At 41.5% G+C, this 14,861-nt stretch overlaps 1 protein-coding gene across 1 annotated transcript in view; it reads right to left on the bottom strand.

Moving 5' to 3' along the window:
- CTNS (cystinosin, lysosomal cystine transporter) overlaps positions 1–14,861 on the bottom strand; it is a 391,269-nt gene that overhangs the window by 225,696 nt on the left and 150,712 nt on the right. The window contains exon 4 of the mRNA XM_044090703.1: positions 3,343–3,427. Within this exon, the coding sequence (XP_043946638.1) occupies positions 3,343–3,427 (85 nt within the window). The remainder of the gene's footprint in view (positions 1–3,342; positions 3,428–14,861) is intronic.

Below are 14,861 nucleotides of genomic sequence, written 5' to 3'. Positions count from 1 at the left end.
ATAGTTATAAATATTTTGTTTAATTCTCCCTTCTATAAACATTTCTTCCAAGTTAGTTTTTATAGAAGAGTAAGCACCATTAACCTCTGACCTGGAGCTCTGTACATAAGCTATACTATCAAGGAGTGAGTTCATCCTTTCAGTGAGTGAGTTAATCCTTTGTTTATAGAAGGGAGAATTGAACAAAATATTTATAACTATATGTTCACCCTTTATCCAAAATACCCGTGTATCTTTGGCATTCCCAAGATACACAAAAATATAGCTGACCCCCCCCCCATTAAGACCACTGGTAGATGGCAGGGGTTCCCCGACATATTCTTGTGCAAACGTTGTAGACTCTATTTTGAAAAAATAGGTCAGTAAGGAAAGTCAACTTTGTAAGGACTCATGGTCATTTCTTCAGAATATGGATGTTTTCGAATTCAACATGGGTTATAATTTCCTTACAGTGGATGTTAAAGATGTATACACTTCCATCCCACAAGATTTGGGTATTGAATGGGTCAGCATTTTATTGAAGAAAAAAGGGGCCCCTGGCAGGGAGATTTCCTCAGTCAATGAATTATTGGAAATTATGTTATATACTAATTTTTTCATGTTTGGTGATAAATTTTACCTACAAAGAGTTGGGGTGGCCATGGGCTCCCCATGTGGCGCCAGTATAGCCAACCTGGTAATGGCTTATTGGGAAACTGAATATGTATTCAGTAATCCCATTATTAACGACCAGATAGTTTACTATACCCGCTATCTGGATGATATATTCATCCTTATTAAGGGGGACAATGATGTTAGTAACACTATTGTACAAACATTCAATGATTCAACAAATTTTCTGCATTTTACTGGAATTTTTGACACAGAAGCCATAGCCTTTCTGGATGTTTGGTTATCCAAGAATGGAGCAATTGGCAGTCTTGTAGCTACAATTTCTAGAAAAAGAACATACTCTAATTCTTTTTTAAATTTTACAAGATGCCATCCTTACCACTAGAAGCACTCGGTCATTAAAGGCCAATTGGTGCAAGCTGCCCGTATTGTCAGTCAGGACATTGACTTCATGGAAGAATGCCAAGTCTTAAAATCTATGTTTTTACATAGAGGTTATCCGGTTAACCTCTTGGACGACTTGATTTGCGAAGTTAATTCTAAAAGACTTAATGGCATATATTTACCCCCACTACATAATAGAAATACATCTACTGAAGTTATTAATACTTCTGTGAATGGATTAGATGTTGACAATGTTAGTAAAGACCAGTCTATTCCTAAGTTTATAACTACGTTTAATGTACATAGTCAATTTTGTGTAGATATTAAGAAGAACTGGGGGCTGTTTCGTACTAACTCTAACATCCATGTCAAGATGGGTGAAAAACCTAATGTTATTTACAGGAAGGGTCATAACTTGAAAAACCTACTCGAACGGCAATCATCAGTCTCTCCCAAAATTACAGGGATGTTTAAATGCCAAGATTGTAAATTTTGTAAATTTGTGGATAATGTATATTCGTTGACAGTTAATGATTATAACATTAAATTTAAGGGTAGGTACAATTGTAATACAAATATGGTGGTCTACATAGCGAAGTGCCAGAGATGTCCAGCATTTTATGCGGGCAAAATGGAGTGGCGTCTTCGAGAAAGGATATATGAGCATCAATATGCCATTGATAAATTAAAATTAGAGAATGCTCTAGCCAGACAACAGTTTAATGACCATAATTTTAGATATGCAGTTATTGACCGTGTTAATTTTGAAAAAAGAGGGGGTCCAGCACCATTAAGGCTCGAGGAGCTTGAATTACAATGGCAGATTAAGCTTAATGCTTATAATTCGGCAGGGCTTAATGACACTTGTTCTATTAGCAGTGTATTAAAACTAAAAAGCCTGTAACGTTAACTTAGTACTTAGCTATATTTACACTATAATGTTACATATATATGTTTATACTTTTAGATATTTGTATAGTTGTTTTATTATTATTTTTTAGATTGTTGATATATTTTTATGCAGTACTTAGGGATTATACTTGTATTATGTTTAGTATATTAGTTCATTTTATGCTGTCTGAATGTTTTGTATATTTATATATATATATACTCATATTCATAAGCTTATTATAGTATTAATCTGGTACTTGAATGTATTAGTTTTGTGCGAACTTCAGGTTCGATTCTTATTTCAACAGTGTTACGATTGTTGGCACTGATTCTTGTATGTTTTGAGGTTCCAGGATATCAGTACCTTTAAATTTAATTTAATTTAAACCTTAGTTAAAGTGGCGGGTTTCGCTTGATTGGTAGCACATGATGTACACTATGTTATATATTTGAATGTGGAAATGTACTTGTATTTCTTGTTTCTGAAGAAGTTAGCTTATTAAGCTAACGAAAAGCGCTTGAAATAAATATTCAGTTTTGCTGTTTCGCTGGTTCAGGTTTTTGTTTCAACAGTACCTGTTTTTAATATTATTGCATTGTGTTATTCTTTTTTTTAAAGTTCACTTTCAAAATCCCTTTACTTCAAAATACACTTCCAATTGTGTTTCAGTTGAATTCTTATTTATGATCAGAATAGTAGTTTAAACCTCCACCCCACAGTGTTCCACACATCTACAATGCTGACTATCCAACACTTGCCAACAAATATCTCCAAAATTCACAGGCCATACAGCCAAGCAGGACTGTATTGGGCAAAATACCCAATCACCCTAATCTAGGTTTCTTAGCATTTAAAACCAACTGCACCATATTAAAACATATGCTGCAAATTTACACACCACCCACCTGTATCTGATCTTTTGTCTGAGCTGTTGCATGTTTCTGTTTGGTCAGCGATTGCTGAATAAAATAATCTATGGAAAGTCTATCTATCTAAAGTCTTTACACTCAAAGCCTAGTCTATATGCACACATGTCATGATGCGGATTGCTCTGCTTCCTTACCCTGGGAAAGTAACATGCTGACCAGTTCTAATGTCGGAGGCATTATTCTTAGAGGCTTCAAAGGCTGGAACCTAAAGTCTTTACACTCAAAGCCTAGTCTATATTCACACATGTCATGATGCGGATTGCTCTGCTTCCTTACCCATATCCCTTAACTAGCCATAAAACTTCAATATGAAGGAAAATGTCAATTTCTGCACACTACTAAAACAACATTTAAAGTAGAAAGCCATCACTTATTTTGCTGTTCAGTCCACAAACATCATGAATATAATGAGACTCTCTCACTGATTTTGCTTTTAAGTTTTGATCTTGTGTCATGGATTTCGTCACGTATTTGCCTGTCGTACATTCTGGTGAAGGCGGAGTGAAAGCTTTAGTATGTTCTTACCTGGTCTGGCAGTGACACTATGGTGGTATTTTTTGAGGAGTATGTCAGGTTGAATGTAATGATGGCTTCCTTGTTTACTGTGCCACTGCAGAAAGAGAGGTACAATTAGTATGCTACTGAAGAACTACATGACACACACAGGACACTATGGTGCAAAAATTTCAACAACAAAATATTGCTACCTGAAAACAGTGTTAACCCCATTTACTAACTTGTGCACCTGACAGAATATCAAAGAAAAGCAATTACAATAAAAAAGCCCTGCTGCCTGATCCATTGACAATCTGATCAAAAATGAAAAATTTTGCAATTCTAGAATTTTTCATATTAAAACTAGAGCCTAAACAACTTGCCGCATTGTTCCTACCTTCACCAACAATGATACCATACTACCAACAAAAAATAATTGACTTCAACAATTGGCTTAGTTTCTGGTGTCATTCCAAGGGGATCCAGTATCTGTCTGCCTGGGATGACGACACTGACAGACCTCTATGCTTTGCCAGAGATGGCCTCCACTTGTAACCTCTGGCATTCCAGATTCCAGCCAAGGATCTTGCCTCCCCCCATTGCACCTTTTGTAGGCAATGTCCCAAATACAAATCTTCCAGTATAAAAGATCTGTCAAAAAAGACATTGAAGGTCATACTGCTTAATGCTAGCAGTCTTAACCTGAAAATGCACTCACTAGAGACTCTCTTTGTACTGGAAGATACCAACATCTGTGCAGTCGTGGAAACTTGGTTCAAGGCTGCGGTGAGCACCCCTGCCTTACCAGGTTATACCACAACGAAGTTAGTGCAGTAACTGACCAGAAGTTAGGAAAGCAGGATAAAAATCAACAAAATTAACTTCAAGACCGCTCAAAAAAAGAGAATTTATTGCTTGCAAAGTTTTCGGGTGCAACCCTTCCTCAGTGCTATTCAACTATAAAAACTTTTCATTGTATATAAAAAGCTATCAAAAATCACATGATCACAGTTTGCCAATAAAAGAAGTTAACTAATAAAACATTCTAATGAAAATCATAAACAAGTTGTGCAAACATTTATTAATACTTTAACATGTAAAACAATCCTTCATATGACAATAGTTACACTTGCCTAGAGGCAAACTAGAGGTGGGGATATCAATAATGCTTTGGAAAACAAGGAATGTAGTTGGATAATAAGGCTGCAGGCAGACTTGCCTCCAGGGTTAAATAGCACTGTTAGCATTAAGCCTGTTTTAGTTAAAAAAACAACTACAACTGAATTAAAAAAGTGTAACTATTATCATATGAAGGATTATTTTACATTTTCACACCACCACCACTGCCCCCCCCCCCCCCCCTCAGAGGATGCAGACAGCTATGCTGAACAGTATACCAATGCAGTATACAAGCACCTGTACAACTGCATGGACTCAGCCATATCCAACAGAACTAAAACCTGCTCCTCAAGGAAACACAAACCTATGTGGTGGATATCCTCTATCATCAGGCTTTAAAACAAAAGGAAGAAACTGTTGTCCAAGGGTAAAAAGGCACAAATTCCCAATTGTAAAAACTCCCTCCTTAGCCTCAACAGGCAAATTAGATCACTAATTAAAATCTCCAAAGCCAATTATAAATCAAAACTAGCCTCTGAAACAAAGGATAACCACAAAGCCTTCTTCAGTTACATCACTAACCTCCATGGTAAAGCCCAGGTTTGTTCCGAATTAGTTTATAATGGTACCACTTACACCGATCCTGTTGACTTAGCCAACCTGCTAGCAAATAAGTTCAGTGCAAACTTCACCCCCCCTCTCCCCTTTCCAAAGGCCCATTTGACATCTCCGATACTTGTCCCGCACCTCACATCTCTGTAGATCAAGTGGTAAAGGCCCTATCCAAGGCAAAGAACACAGCTTCCATGGGACCTGATAGTATCCCAGGCTGTATTCTGCATCATCTCCAGTAAGAACTAGCCTTGCCATTGAGCACCCTATTGGTTCAGCTTACGTACAGTGTTTATTCCAGCAGAGTGGAGAACTGCCATTATAATCCCCTTGCACAAACGTGGGGTCACTACTGACCCTGGAAATTACTACCCCATTAGCTTGACAAGTCTGATCTGTAAACCCATGGAGCATATTATTATTATTATGGACCTCATAAACAAGGACATAGGCAATCTCCGAGCAGTTCGTCAGAACTGTTGAATGAGTATATCAACTACTTGCATGGCACTACTGGTTTCTTAAAATTTACCTGTAAATATTCTGCTGTAGAAGTGGAGTTCTTAGATGTTAAGATCGATAAAGGAGACCTTAATAATATGTATACTAGTGTCTACAGAAAACCCACTAGGAAGAAAGTACAGTTTTGTACCTACCATAAATGTAGATGTCCAATAGGTATGCATCTGCAGTCATAACATATGGGTTGTCCTGCCTCAGGCAGCCCTTCGGTCGGCTGGATTCCAAAGTCTGGGTCTGGCCTCGGCTGATGTCGCACCTTCCCCGACGTCAGAGTGTCTGGGGTATAAAAGCATCAGCCGACGCCATTTTCCTCAGTTTTTCTTGCCCCAGATGCTAGGTGCCCTCTAGGAAGGCTAAATTTGGATAAATGCAATAGAATTCCAAACATTTGCAAAATTTTATATATATATATATATATATATATATATATATATATATATATATATATATATAAATACATGTATATACAAACAAATATACCATAATAGATTCCCCCAGCTAGCTAAAAGAGGGGTAAACACCCTAGGAATACCACAAAGGGGTAGGAGGGAGGGTAAACCTGACTGCAGATTCATACCTATCGGACATCTACATTTATGGTAGGTACAAAACTGTACTATGTCCTTCAAGGATGCATCTGCAGTCATAACATATGGGTAGAATACCATAGCCAATCTGGGGGAGGAGGTACTAAGAAAAAGATGGTGTAGTTAAGATCCCCTGCAGGACTGCAGTAGCAAAACCTGCTCTGGATCTGGAGTATAAAGGTAGATTGTAATGTTTGGTAAATGTATGCATGGAGCTCCAAGTAGCAGCTTCTAAAATGTCCTTGGTAGCCACTCCTCGTAGGAAGGCTGTAGTGGTGGCCGTGGCCCTTGTGGAATGAGGCCTGATGTTTGCAGGAACTGTCTTTCCATGAAAGGAGTAACAAAATCAAATGCAATTTCCTATCCATTTTGAAATTGTCTGTTTGGAAATTGCTTTTCCTTGCACCCCAGCAGCATGTGCTACAAATAGTTGGTCAGTTTTTCTGCTACTTTTAGTTCTGTCCAAGTAGTAGTGTAGTTGTCTGTGTATATCCAGGGTGTGCAGAAGTTTTTCCCCCCTATTCTGTGGATTTGGGAAGAACGTAGGCAAGTGAATAGCTTGGTTCAAGGATACCTTAGATACCACCTTTGGCATAAAAGTAGGATTAGTTCTTAGTGTAACACTGTCCTGATGGAAGATAAGAAATGGCTGTACTGCCATTAATGCTTGTAACTCAGATACTCTTCTTGCTGAAGTTATTGCCAGAAGGAATGCAGTTTTCCAAGACAGAAACTGAAGATCCGCTGTTGCTGATGGTTCAAAGGGAGGAAGTGTTAGTTTCTCCAAGACAAAGTTGAGATCCCAAGCAGGTAAAGGAGGTTTTCTTGGAGGTTTGATATTTTTGATCCCTCTCAGAAATTGCTTGAGGAGAGGGTGTGAGAAGATAGGTGGATCCACATTGTATTCTGCTGAGATTGCTGAGACATGAATCTTAATGGAAGAATAGGAAAGGCCATTGTGGAACAGTTCTGCTAAGTATTCCAGAATATGTGTCATGCTTGCCACTGTCACATCTAAGCCTTATGATGTGTTCCAAATGAAAAATCTTTTCCATTTAGCTGAGTATGTCTTCCTTGTGGAAGGTCAAGAGCTTCCATGATAATGTCCTTCACTCTCTGTGATAAAACATTTTGTTTTGGATTTAAGGGATTTTCCAGGCAGTTAGCTGCAATGTTTTCAAATTGGGATGCATGATCTTGAAATTGTTCTGCGTCAGAAGAAGAGGCCATAGGGGGAGAGGCCATGGTTTTGCCTGTGACATGCTCCTCAATAGTGGATACCAGTGTTGCCTTGGCCAGTCTGGAGCTATCAGAATCACTCTTGGCTGTTCCTCCCTGATCTTCAGTAGAACCTTGTACATTAAAGGAAGAGGTGGGAAGGCATATACTTTTAGAGCTTTCCAGCTGAAAGAGAGAGAGTCCACCCTCCATGCTTGTGGGTGGTATGTCCTTGAGCAGAATGTCCTCAGTTGATGGTTGAGGGGGGAGGCGAACAGATCTATTTCCGGCATTCCCCATGCCTTTGTTATGAGTTGGAAAATGTCTGGGTGCAGCATCCATTCGTGTGCATCCATGGTAGTTCTGCTTAAGCTGTCTGCCAGTGCATTTTCCTTTCCTGGCACGAACTGGGACTGCAGTTGGATATTGAGTTTCAGGCATAGCTCCCATAGATTCATAGCCAGCTGGCATAGAGGGTAGGAGTGTGTGCCTCCCTGCTTGTTTATGTACCACATGACCGTGGTGTTGTCTGTCCTTATTAACAGGTGGCCTTGATGGAGGAAGGGTTTGAAAGCCTCGATTGCATGCATCACTGCCAGCATTTCCTTTTGGTTTATGTGCATGTGTAGCTGTCCTTGAGACCATAAGCCTTGGATACAGTTGCCCTCCATGTGTGCTCCCCATCCTCGGTCTGAAGCATCCGTGGTGATGGTTTGTTTTGTTTTTGGTTTGTTGAAAGGCAACCCTCTGTTGGACTGGCAGGCCTGAGCCCACCACAGGAATTCCTTTTGAAGGCAAGGAATGATTGGTATCAAAGTTTCCAAACTGTGACTGTGTTGAGACCATACACTCCTTAGGTACCATTGTAATTTTCTCATATGCAGCCTGGCCTGTGGTATCAGAATTATGCAGGATGCCATGTAGCCCAGGGCCTGCAGGATTTTCCTTGCAGTAAGCTGAGCTTGTCTTGTCAGATTCATGAAGTAATCCGGAAGTTGTTTTTATTTTTCTTCTGTGAGAAAGGCCATTTGGGTGGTTGTGTCTAGATCCGCACCCAGAAAGGTTATCCTTTGGGATGGAACCAGTCTTGATTTTTGGATGTTGACTGTGTATCCCAATGCCTGCAGTAGGTGGATGGCATAGGCCAAGTCTTTTATCAAATTTACCTTGTTGTCCGCTTGTATAAGGCAGTCGTCCAGATAAGGGTAGATTTGAATCCCCTGAAGTCTGCAGTGTGCAATTACTGATGCCAGGCATTTCGTGAATACTCTGGGTGCAGTAGATAAGCCAAAGGGCAATGCTGAGAATTGATAATGCTCTGATCCTGCAAGAAATCTGAGGTGTCTTCTGCAGTTTGGTCGAATAGGGACGTGCAGGTATGCCTCCTTGAGATCTAGAGTCACCAGCCAAGACTCCTTGCCCAACATGGGAAGAAGTTGCTGTAGGGTCAGCATCTTGAATTTTGGCACAATAAGGTAAGTATTCAGTGCGGACAGGTCGAGAATAGGCCTCCATTGATTTTCTTTTCTTGGTACAAGGAAGAGTCTGGAGTAAAATCCTTGGCCTTGCTCTGAAAGTGGTACTTTTTCTATAGCTTTCATTTGAAGTAAGTTGTTGATCTGCTTGAAAGCCTCTAGCCTCTGATTTGGTGGTAGGTTTGGCATTCCGTTTCTTTTTGGCAAAGTGTGGAAGTGGAACCTGTATCCTTTGTCTATTATTTGCAGTGTCCATGTGTCCCTTGTAATATAATGCCAATTTTACGAGAATAAAGCAAGCTTTCCGCCCAAGGGTGCTTCCAGTTGAGCCCTGGTGGGCGGAATCAGAGTAAAGTCATTGAGCCTGTCCTGGTGTAGTAGTTGTTGTTGCTGCTGTTGCACCACCTCTCTGGTTGGCAGGCTGCCACTGGCGGCCTCTGTAAGAGCCCCTAGATTGGCCTCTGCCTCTGGGGCATCTGTTCCTGCCTCTCTGGGTTCTGTCAGAGTCTGGAAAGGACCAATTCTTAGTAGGCCAGTTTCTGCTGAATCTCGGTGGTTGTACTTGTAGGAAATCCTTAACTGTTTGCACAGATTTTGCCTTTTCTTCATACTTTAAGACCTCCTGAGCAGAGGAGCCAAATAAATTTTGTTTCTCCATTGGAGCATCCAGGAGTTTAGCTTTGACATGGTCTGGCAAAGATTGTTCCTTCAGCCAGGCTTGCCTACGAATAACTGCCCCAGTCATAGCTGACCTAAATGAAGCCTCCAATGCATCATAACCACATTTTAAGAAATGATTACTAACCTGCTGTGAGTTGTGTACCAAATCCTGAAGGGATTTACGGTCAAGGGGCTCAGGAGAAGAAAGCTTCTTGTTCAGTTCATCTAACAAATACTCTTGGTACTGTATCATATGAAAGTGACAATTTAGTGCCCTGACGGAAAGAGTTGCAGAAGTATATACCTTCTTTCCCCATCTCTCTAAAGCTCTAGACTCTCTTTCAGAAGGAAGAGAATTTTTGGCAGTGGCAGCCGCAACCCCTTTAGGGCCCAGAGTAATAGTTTCTGGGTCTGCAGAATGGGCTTTATACAGATGAAAATGAGATTCCGGGACCCTGTAGTATCTATCAGGTTTGGCAGGGGCCGGGGAGAGAGTATCAGGGGCTGTACTGACATCATTGTACACATCATCAATTACATTCAAAACAGGAGGTATAGCTAAGGGCCTATGTTGAGGCAAATGCAAAAAGGTCCTTAATCTTTTTCTAGAATCAGAGAAATCCTGACCTTGCCATTGAAAATGCTCTCTCATGGAGTGTAAAGTCTCACCAAAGGAAAACTCTTCAGGAGGGGAGGCCAAAGGGATAGATTCTTCTGCATCAGAATCCTCATAGGGCGAATAAGCCTCCTCCTGGTGGTCTGACAACTCAGAACCATCCGAGGACTCATCTGAAGAGTGTGGGTCAGAAGGCTCAGTCCTGGGCCTTTTGTCTGGTGGAGGGTGAGAGGCCCTGTCCGGATGAGGTTGTGAACCTCTAATTAAAGAAATAAGGTCCTCTGCAAGGCTGAGGATCTGAGAACTAGAGGAAGGCCTCTAGGATGTAGTCTTGGGAGGCAAAGCTTTAGAAAGTTTAGCAGCTTTAGCCCTAGAAAAGGCCTTAATGGACATGGAAGCAGGGGGCCTAGCTGCCCCACGTGCAGGAGTAGATATGTCCAAAGGTATGGTGTCGGACATATCCTGGGCACTGGTTTCGGTAGGTAGCTCGGTAGCCGACTCAGCTGGGGCCTCCCGGGCCGCGGTGGTCGGTTGAGTGGATTCGGATGAAGGAATTTCCGAGGACTCGGTTTCGGCCGAAACCGAGACACTCGTGGTAGGCCTTACCGTGGTTTCAGCCAAAACCACGGGCCGCGAGTGTCGGTCCTTGTCCTTCCGTTTTTTCACCAAATGTGAAGTCGGAGTCTCCGACGGCATTTTATATGCAAAACTAGCCCCCAAAAATTCCTCTGCAAACTCCGACCGACGTCTAAGAGTTAGTCGGTTGAAGGAAGCACAAGCTGAACAGGACGATACGTCGTGGTCTGGGCCTAAGCAAGGAAGGCAGTAGGAATGGAAATCCTTATGAGGTATTTGTTTCCCACAAGTTAAACAATTATTTACTTTATCTGACATCGGCTGAGGCAAGAAAGAGTCCCCAACGGGGTACTTAGCTTTTTCGAAGTTTTCGGTAGCTGAAATCACTGGATCTGACCGATCGGCACTTGCGAACAGCTTCTGCTTCGGGCACCGCACGGCAAGAAAGACTGAGGAAAATGGCATCGGCTGATGCTTTTATACCCCAGACGCTTTGACGTCGGGGAAGGTGCGACATCAGCCGAGGCCAGACCCAGACTTTGGAATCCGGCCGACCGAAGGGCTGCCTGAGGCAGGACAACCCATATGTTATGACTGCAGATGCATCCTTGAAGGACATCAACTTCCTGCACAAAAATAGCATGTATCCCAAGCATGTCACCTGGAATGTTCTAAAAGGGCAGATTTATCGAGTAATGAGATTGCACAATGATAACACTCATTTGGACAAGCAACTGTAGCTGTGAGAGATACTTTTAGAGTCTCTCTACTTTACTCTAGTGACATCAATAAATATTGAGAGGTCATTAAGCAGAATTGGAATATCCTATACACAATAGATGAATTGAAAGGGACTATAGACAGCACACCACATTTTGCATTTAAAAATAATAAGTCCTTGAAGAAACATTTGTGCTATAAATCACAACTCTGTATCAAAGGGCCTTAGTCTACCAGGTGTGGAACTTTTTCCTGTAGATCTTTGTTCAGCCTGTAAGTACATACTTACGGGCTCAACCTACATATATCCTCATGTTACTTTTAAAATCAAACTTGATTTTTATGCTGACTGCAGAACTCCAAATATTGTTCATTTTGCAAGCTGCCAGGTCTGTCATGCTTTCTATATAGACAAAACTAGCAGACCACTGAAGGACAGGATTCTCGAACACTATTTCAGGAACCAGAAAGAAACAAATGCCTTAGCACAACACATTGGTTTACATGGCTCAGGACATACTTTTAAGTTCTTTGTACTTCACGTTTTGGACGTTAGTATTAGAAGGGGTGATGCATCTAATAAAACAGAAAGGGCTGAACAGAAATGGATCTTGCTCTTGAATGCAGAGAAACTCCCTGGTTTAAATGGCGTCTCTAGCCTTAAACCATTCTTGAAAGCACGCCCGCTTAAAAATTAATGTTATTTTTATATGAAGATTTTAAACTAAGATTTTATTTGTACTGTTTCCATTGTAGTTATAACAATTATTGCATTGCTTGTGTGTGTGTACCTTTTAATTAATCAGATTTGCATATGATAGCTGATTGGTCTTGCCTTCTTTTTAAACTCATGTCTTTAAAGTCTGAAGAAGTGATAGTGTTATCGTGAAAGTGCTCACTTTTATCACTTTTTTTACGTTCAATAAATAGAGTTTTTGCCTAGCTGTGTTGGTTTGGTACTTGTTTTTTACTTCAAATCTCCGAGTACTTGACCCCATCCAGTTCGGATTCGTCAAGGGCAGATCTTGCCAGTTGAACCTGGTTGACTTTGAGACTGTCATCAAGGCCCTGGATGAGGAAAAGTCAGTACATACAGCTTAACCTGACTTGGCCAAAGTCTTTGACACAATCTCCCATGCAGACATCATCAAAAAGCTAACACAACTTGGGGTAAATTCCAGTCTCATCACGTGGGTGGCCAACTGGCTCACCGATAGGATGCACAAGGTCAAAATAGGTGCCTCCACCTCCGAAGGCAGACCTGTCACTAGTGGTGTTCCCCAGGTATCTGTCCTGGGACCCCTACTGTTTGGCATCTACTTCTCAGAGGTCCAGGCAAAGACAAAAGGCCTGTGACTGACCAGGTTTGCAGACAACTTTGAAGTTGGGTATTGTCATTGACTCCCCAAATGATGTTAATATACTACAAGAAGGTCTCACATCAACAGACTGTCGTGGCCTTAAGTTAAATGCAAAATATGTATTATCATACCATTTGGCAAAAACACAGCCCCTACACATCAATGGGAACCCCCTAAGCACACAACCTTTGGTGACAGACCTGGGTACACAGGTTGACAACAATCTCACATCATGTAGTGGCAGTGGTCAGAAAAGCCTTTAACTTGGTTCATCTTATAAGGAAAGGGATTGCATCCAGAAAAAAGGAGGTTATTACCAGTCTGTACTCTTCTCTCATTAGGCCAATAATTGAGTACAATACCCCGTTTGGTATGTACCTCTCCAAATACCGGCACCAGCTAGAAAGATCACAGAAATACCTCACAAAGAGAATCCATGGCCTCAAGCACCTGTTCCTGTGGGGACAGGCTCAAATCAGTATCACTCTACTCAGTATCGTACAGATTGCTCAGAGGTGATCTGTGTCTTGGCAATCTCTGAGTCTGCCCTACTAAGAGATGCTCCATATTTGTAAGTGTAACTCCTTGCTCATTACCCAATTGAAAGGCCTAAATCTAATATGCACATTAACAAAACCTGCTGGAGAGAGAGGTTTGTCTCACAGAGGCTGCCCAGTCTCTGGAATAGACTTCCCATACACATCCAACAGAGTATGTCACTGACCCTCTTCAAGTGCAACCTTGATGAGTAGATGGAAAACCACAAATTTGTCCCAGGGGTTCCACCTGTCTCTCTCTCATTGACAGGGGCAACAGGTGCTGAGGTTTCTTTTTGCAGATAAACTCATGGCTAGATTTGTAAGGGCCCCATGGCTATTAGGCTAGTAACCTCCTATGATCCTATGAATGCATTAGTGGTGCTACAATATGCAGCATAAAAAGTTGCTTCCTGTATCCAAGGTACAGGGTTTGATTCCTTCCGCCTCCTTTTTCCTACTGAGCAATGCTGTTCAATGCATTTAACAGTCAGTGGTTCAAGGCCACCCCTTAAAAGGGACATGTGTCTTACGGGGTTATCCAGTTAAATGTTCATCATTGTCATCAACCTCTTCCCCCATGTTTCTACATGGGATCTGGGTGTTGCATCAACCACTGTCATCTCTCTTTATTCAATGCCCCTGTCTTACCTTCTTTGACCGTCACAGTTCTTCTCTTACACAGTCCATCCACTTTTGATAAATGCCCTCTGTTCCTCTTGCTTTTGTTCCTTTTGTCCCAAACTTTCACTAGATTGTTTTCTACTTCCCTGCCCATGTGCCCTAACCACTATAATCCGTTCTTTATGAATTTTTCTGCAATTGGAGCCATTTGACTTGTGCTCTGATGTCCTCATTTGCCTGTCCTACAGTGTACATCCTACCACCCATGTGAGACACTTCATCTCAATCACCCCCTAGCTTCACCTGCTCTGCCTTCACTGTGCAGGTTGCTGTACCATACAGCAGTACTAATTGCACCACTGGTTTTCTACACCATTCTTCTGTTTTACCACTACCCCTGAAACTCTGAGACAGTAGGCTTCAGCCCCTCTGATTCTAACTCTGACATCCTCACTCAGATGTTCCTTTTCTTTAACCACCCCTCCAGATACGTTTACTGGGTTCTTGTACATAGCCTGCACTAGTTCTACCAAAGTCTCGGACTGTCAACCACTGCAGGACTGACCAAATCAGCTTTCTTGTAACAGTGTTGTATGATTTCTCCAAGTCTATGAATGGCCAATTTGACTCCTTCCTTATCTCTAGCTTGTTCTCAACTATCTGGTCTCACTGCAGTCATCGGGTCTGTTGTGCTTCATTCTTTTTTAAATCTGAACTGCTTATCTACCATCTTGCTTTCTACTACTCTATGTATTCATTTATCAGTCACCTTCTCCAGAATTTTCATGCTGTTTGACAGGAGTTTAATGCCTTTATATTGCCCACAGTTGTGAATGTCCCCTTTATTCTTGTACACTGGGGCACTAGCAGGCTTGGTATCCAGTCATCTGGGATACATCTCTGTCTACATACTGCTACATGTA

This window comes from Protopterus annectens, chromosome 13.part0 (assembly GCF_019279795.1).
Source record: "Protopterus annectens isolate FY-2018-M chromosome 13.part0, PAN1.0, whole genome shotgun sequence".
In the NCBI taxonomy this organism is placed as follows: Eukaryota; Metazoa; Chordata; order Ceratodontiformes; family Protopteridae; genus Protopterus; species Protopterus annectens.
Note: the sequence above shows the minus strand (reverse complement) of the source record. Positions and strands in the feature narration are given on the sequence as shown.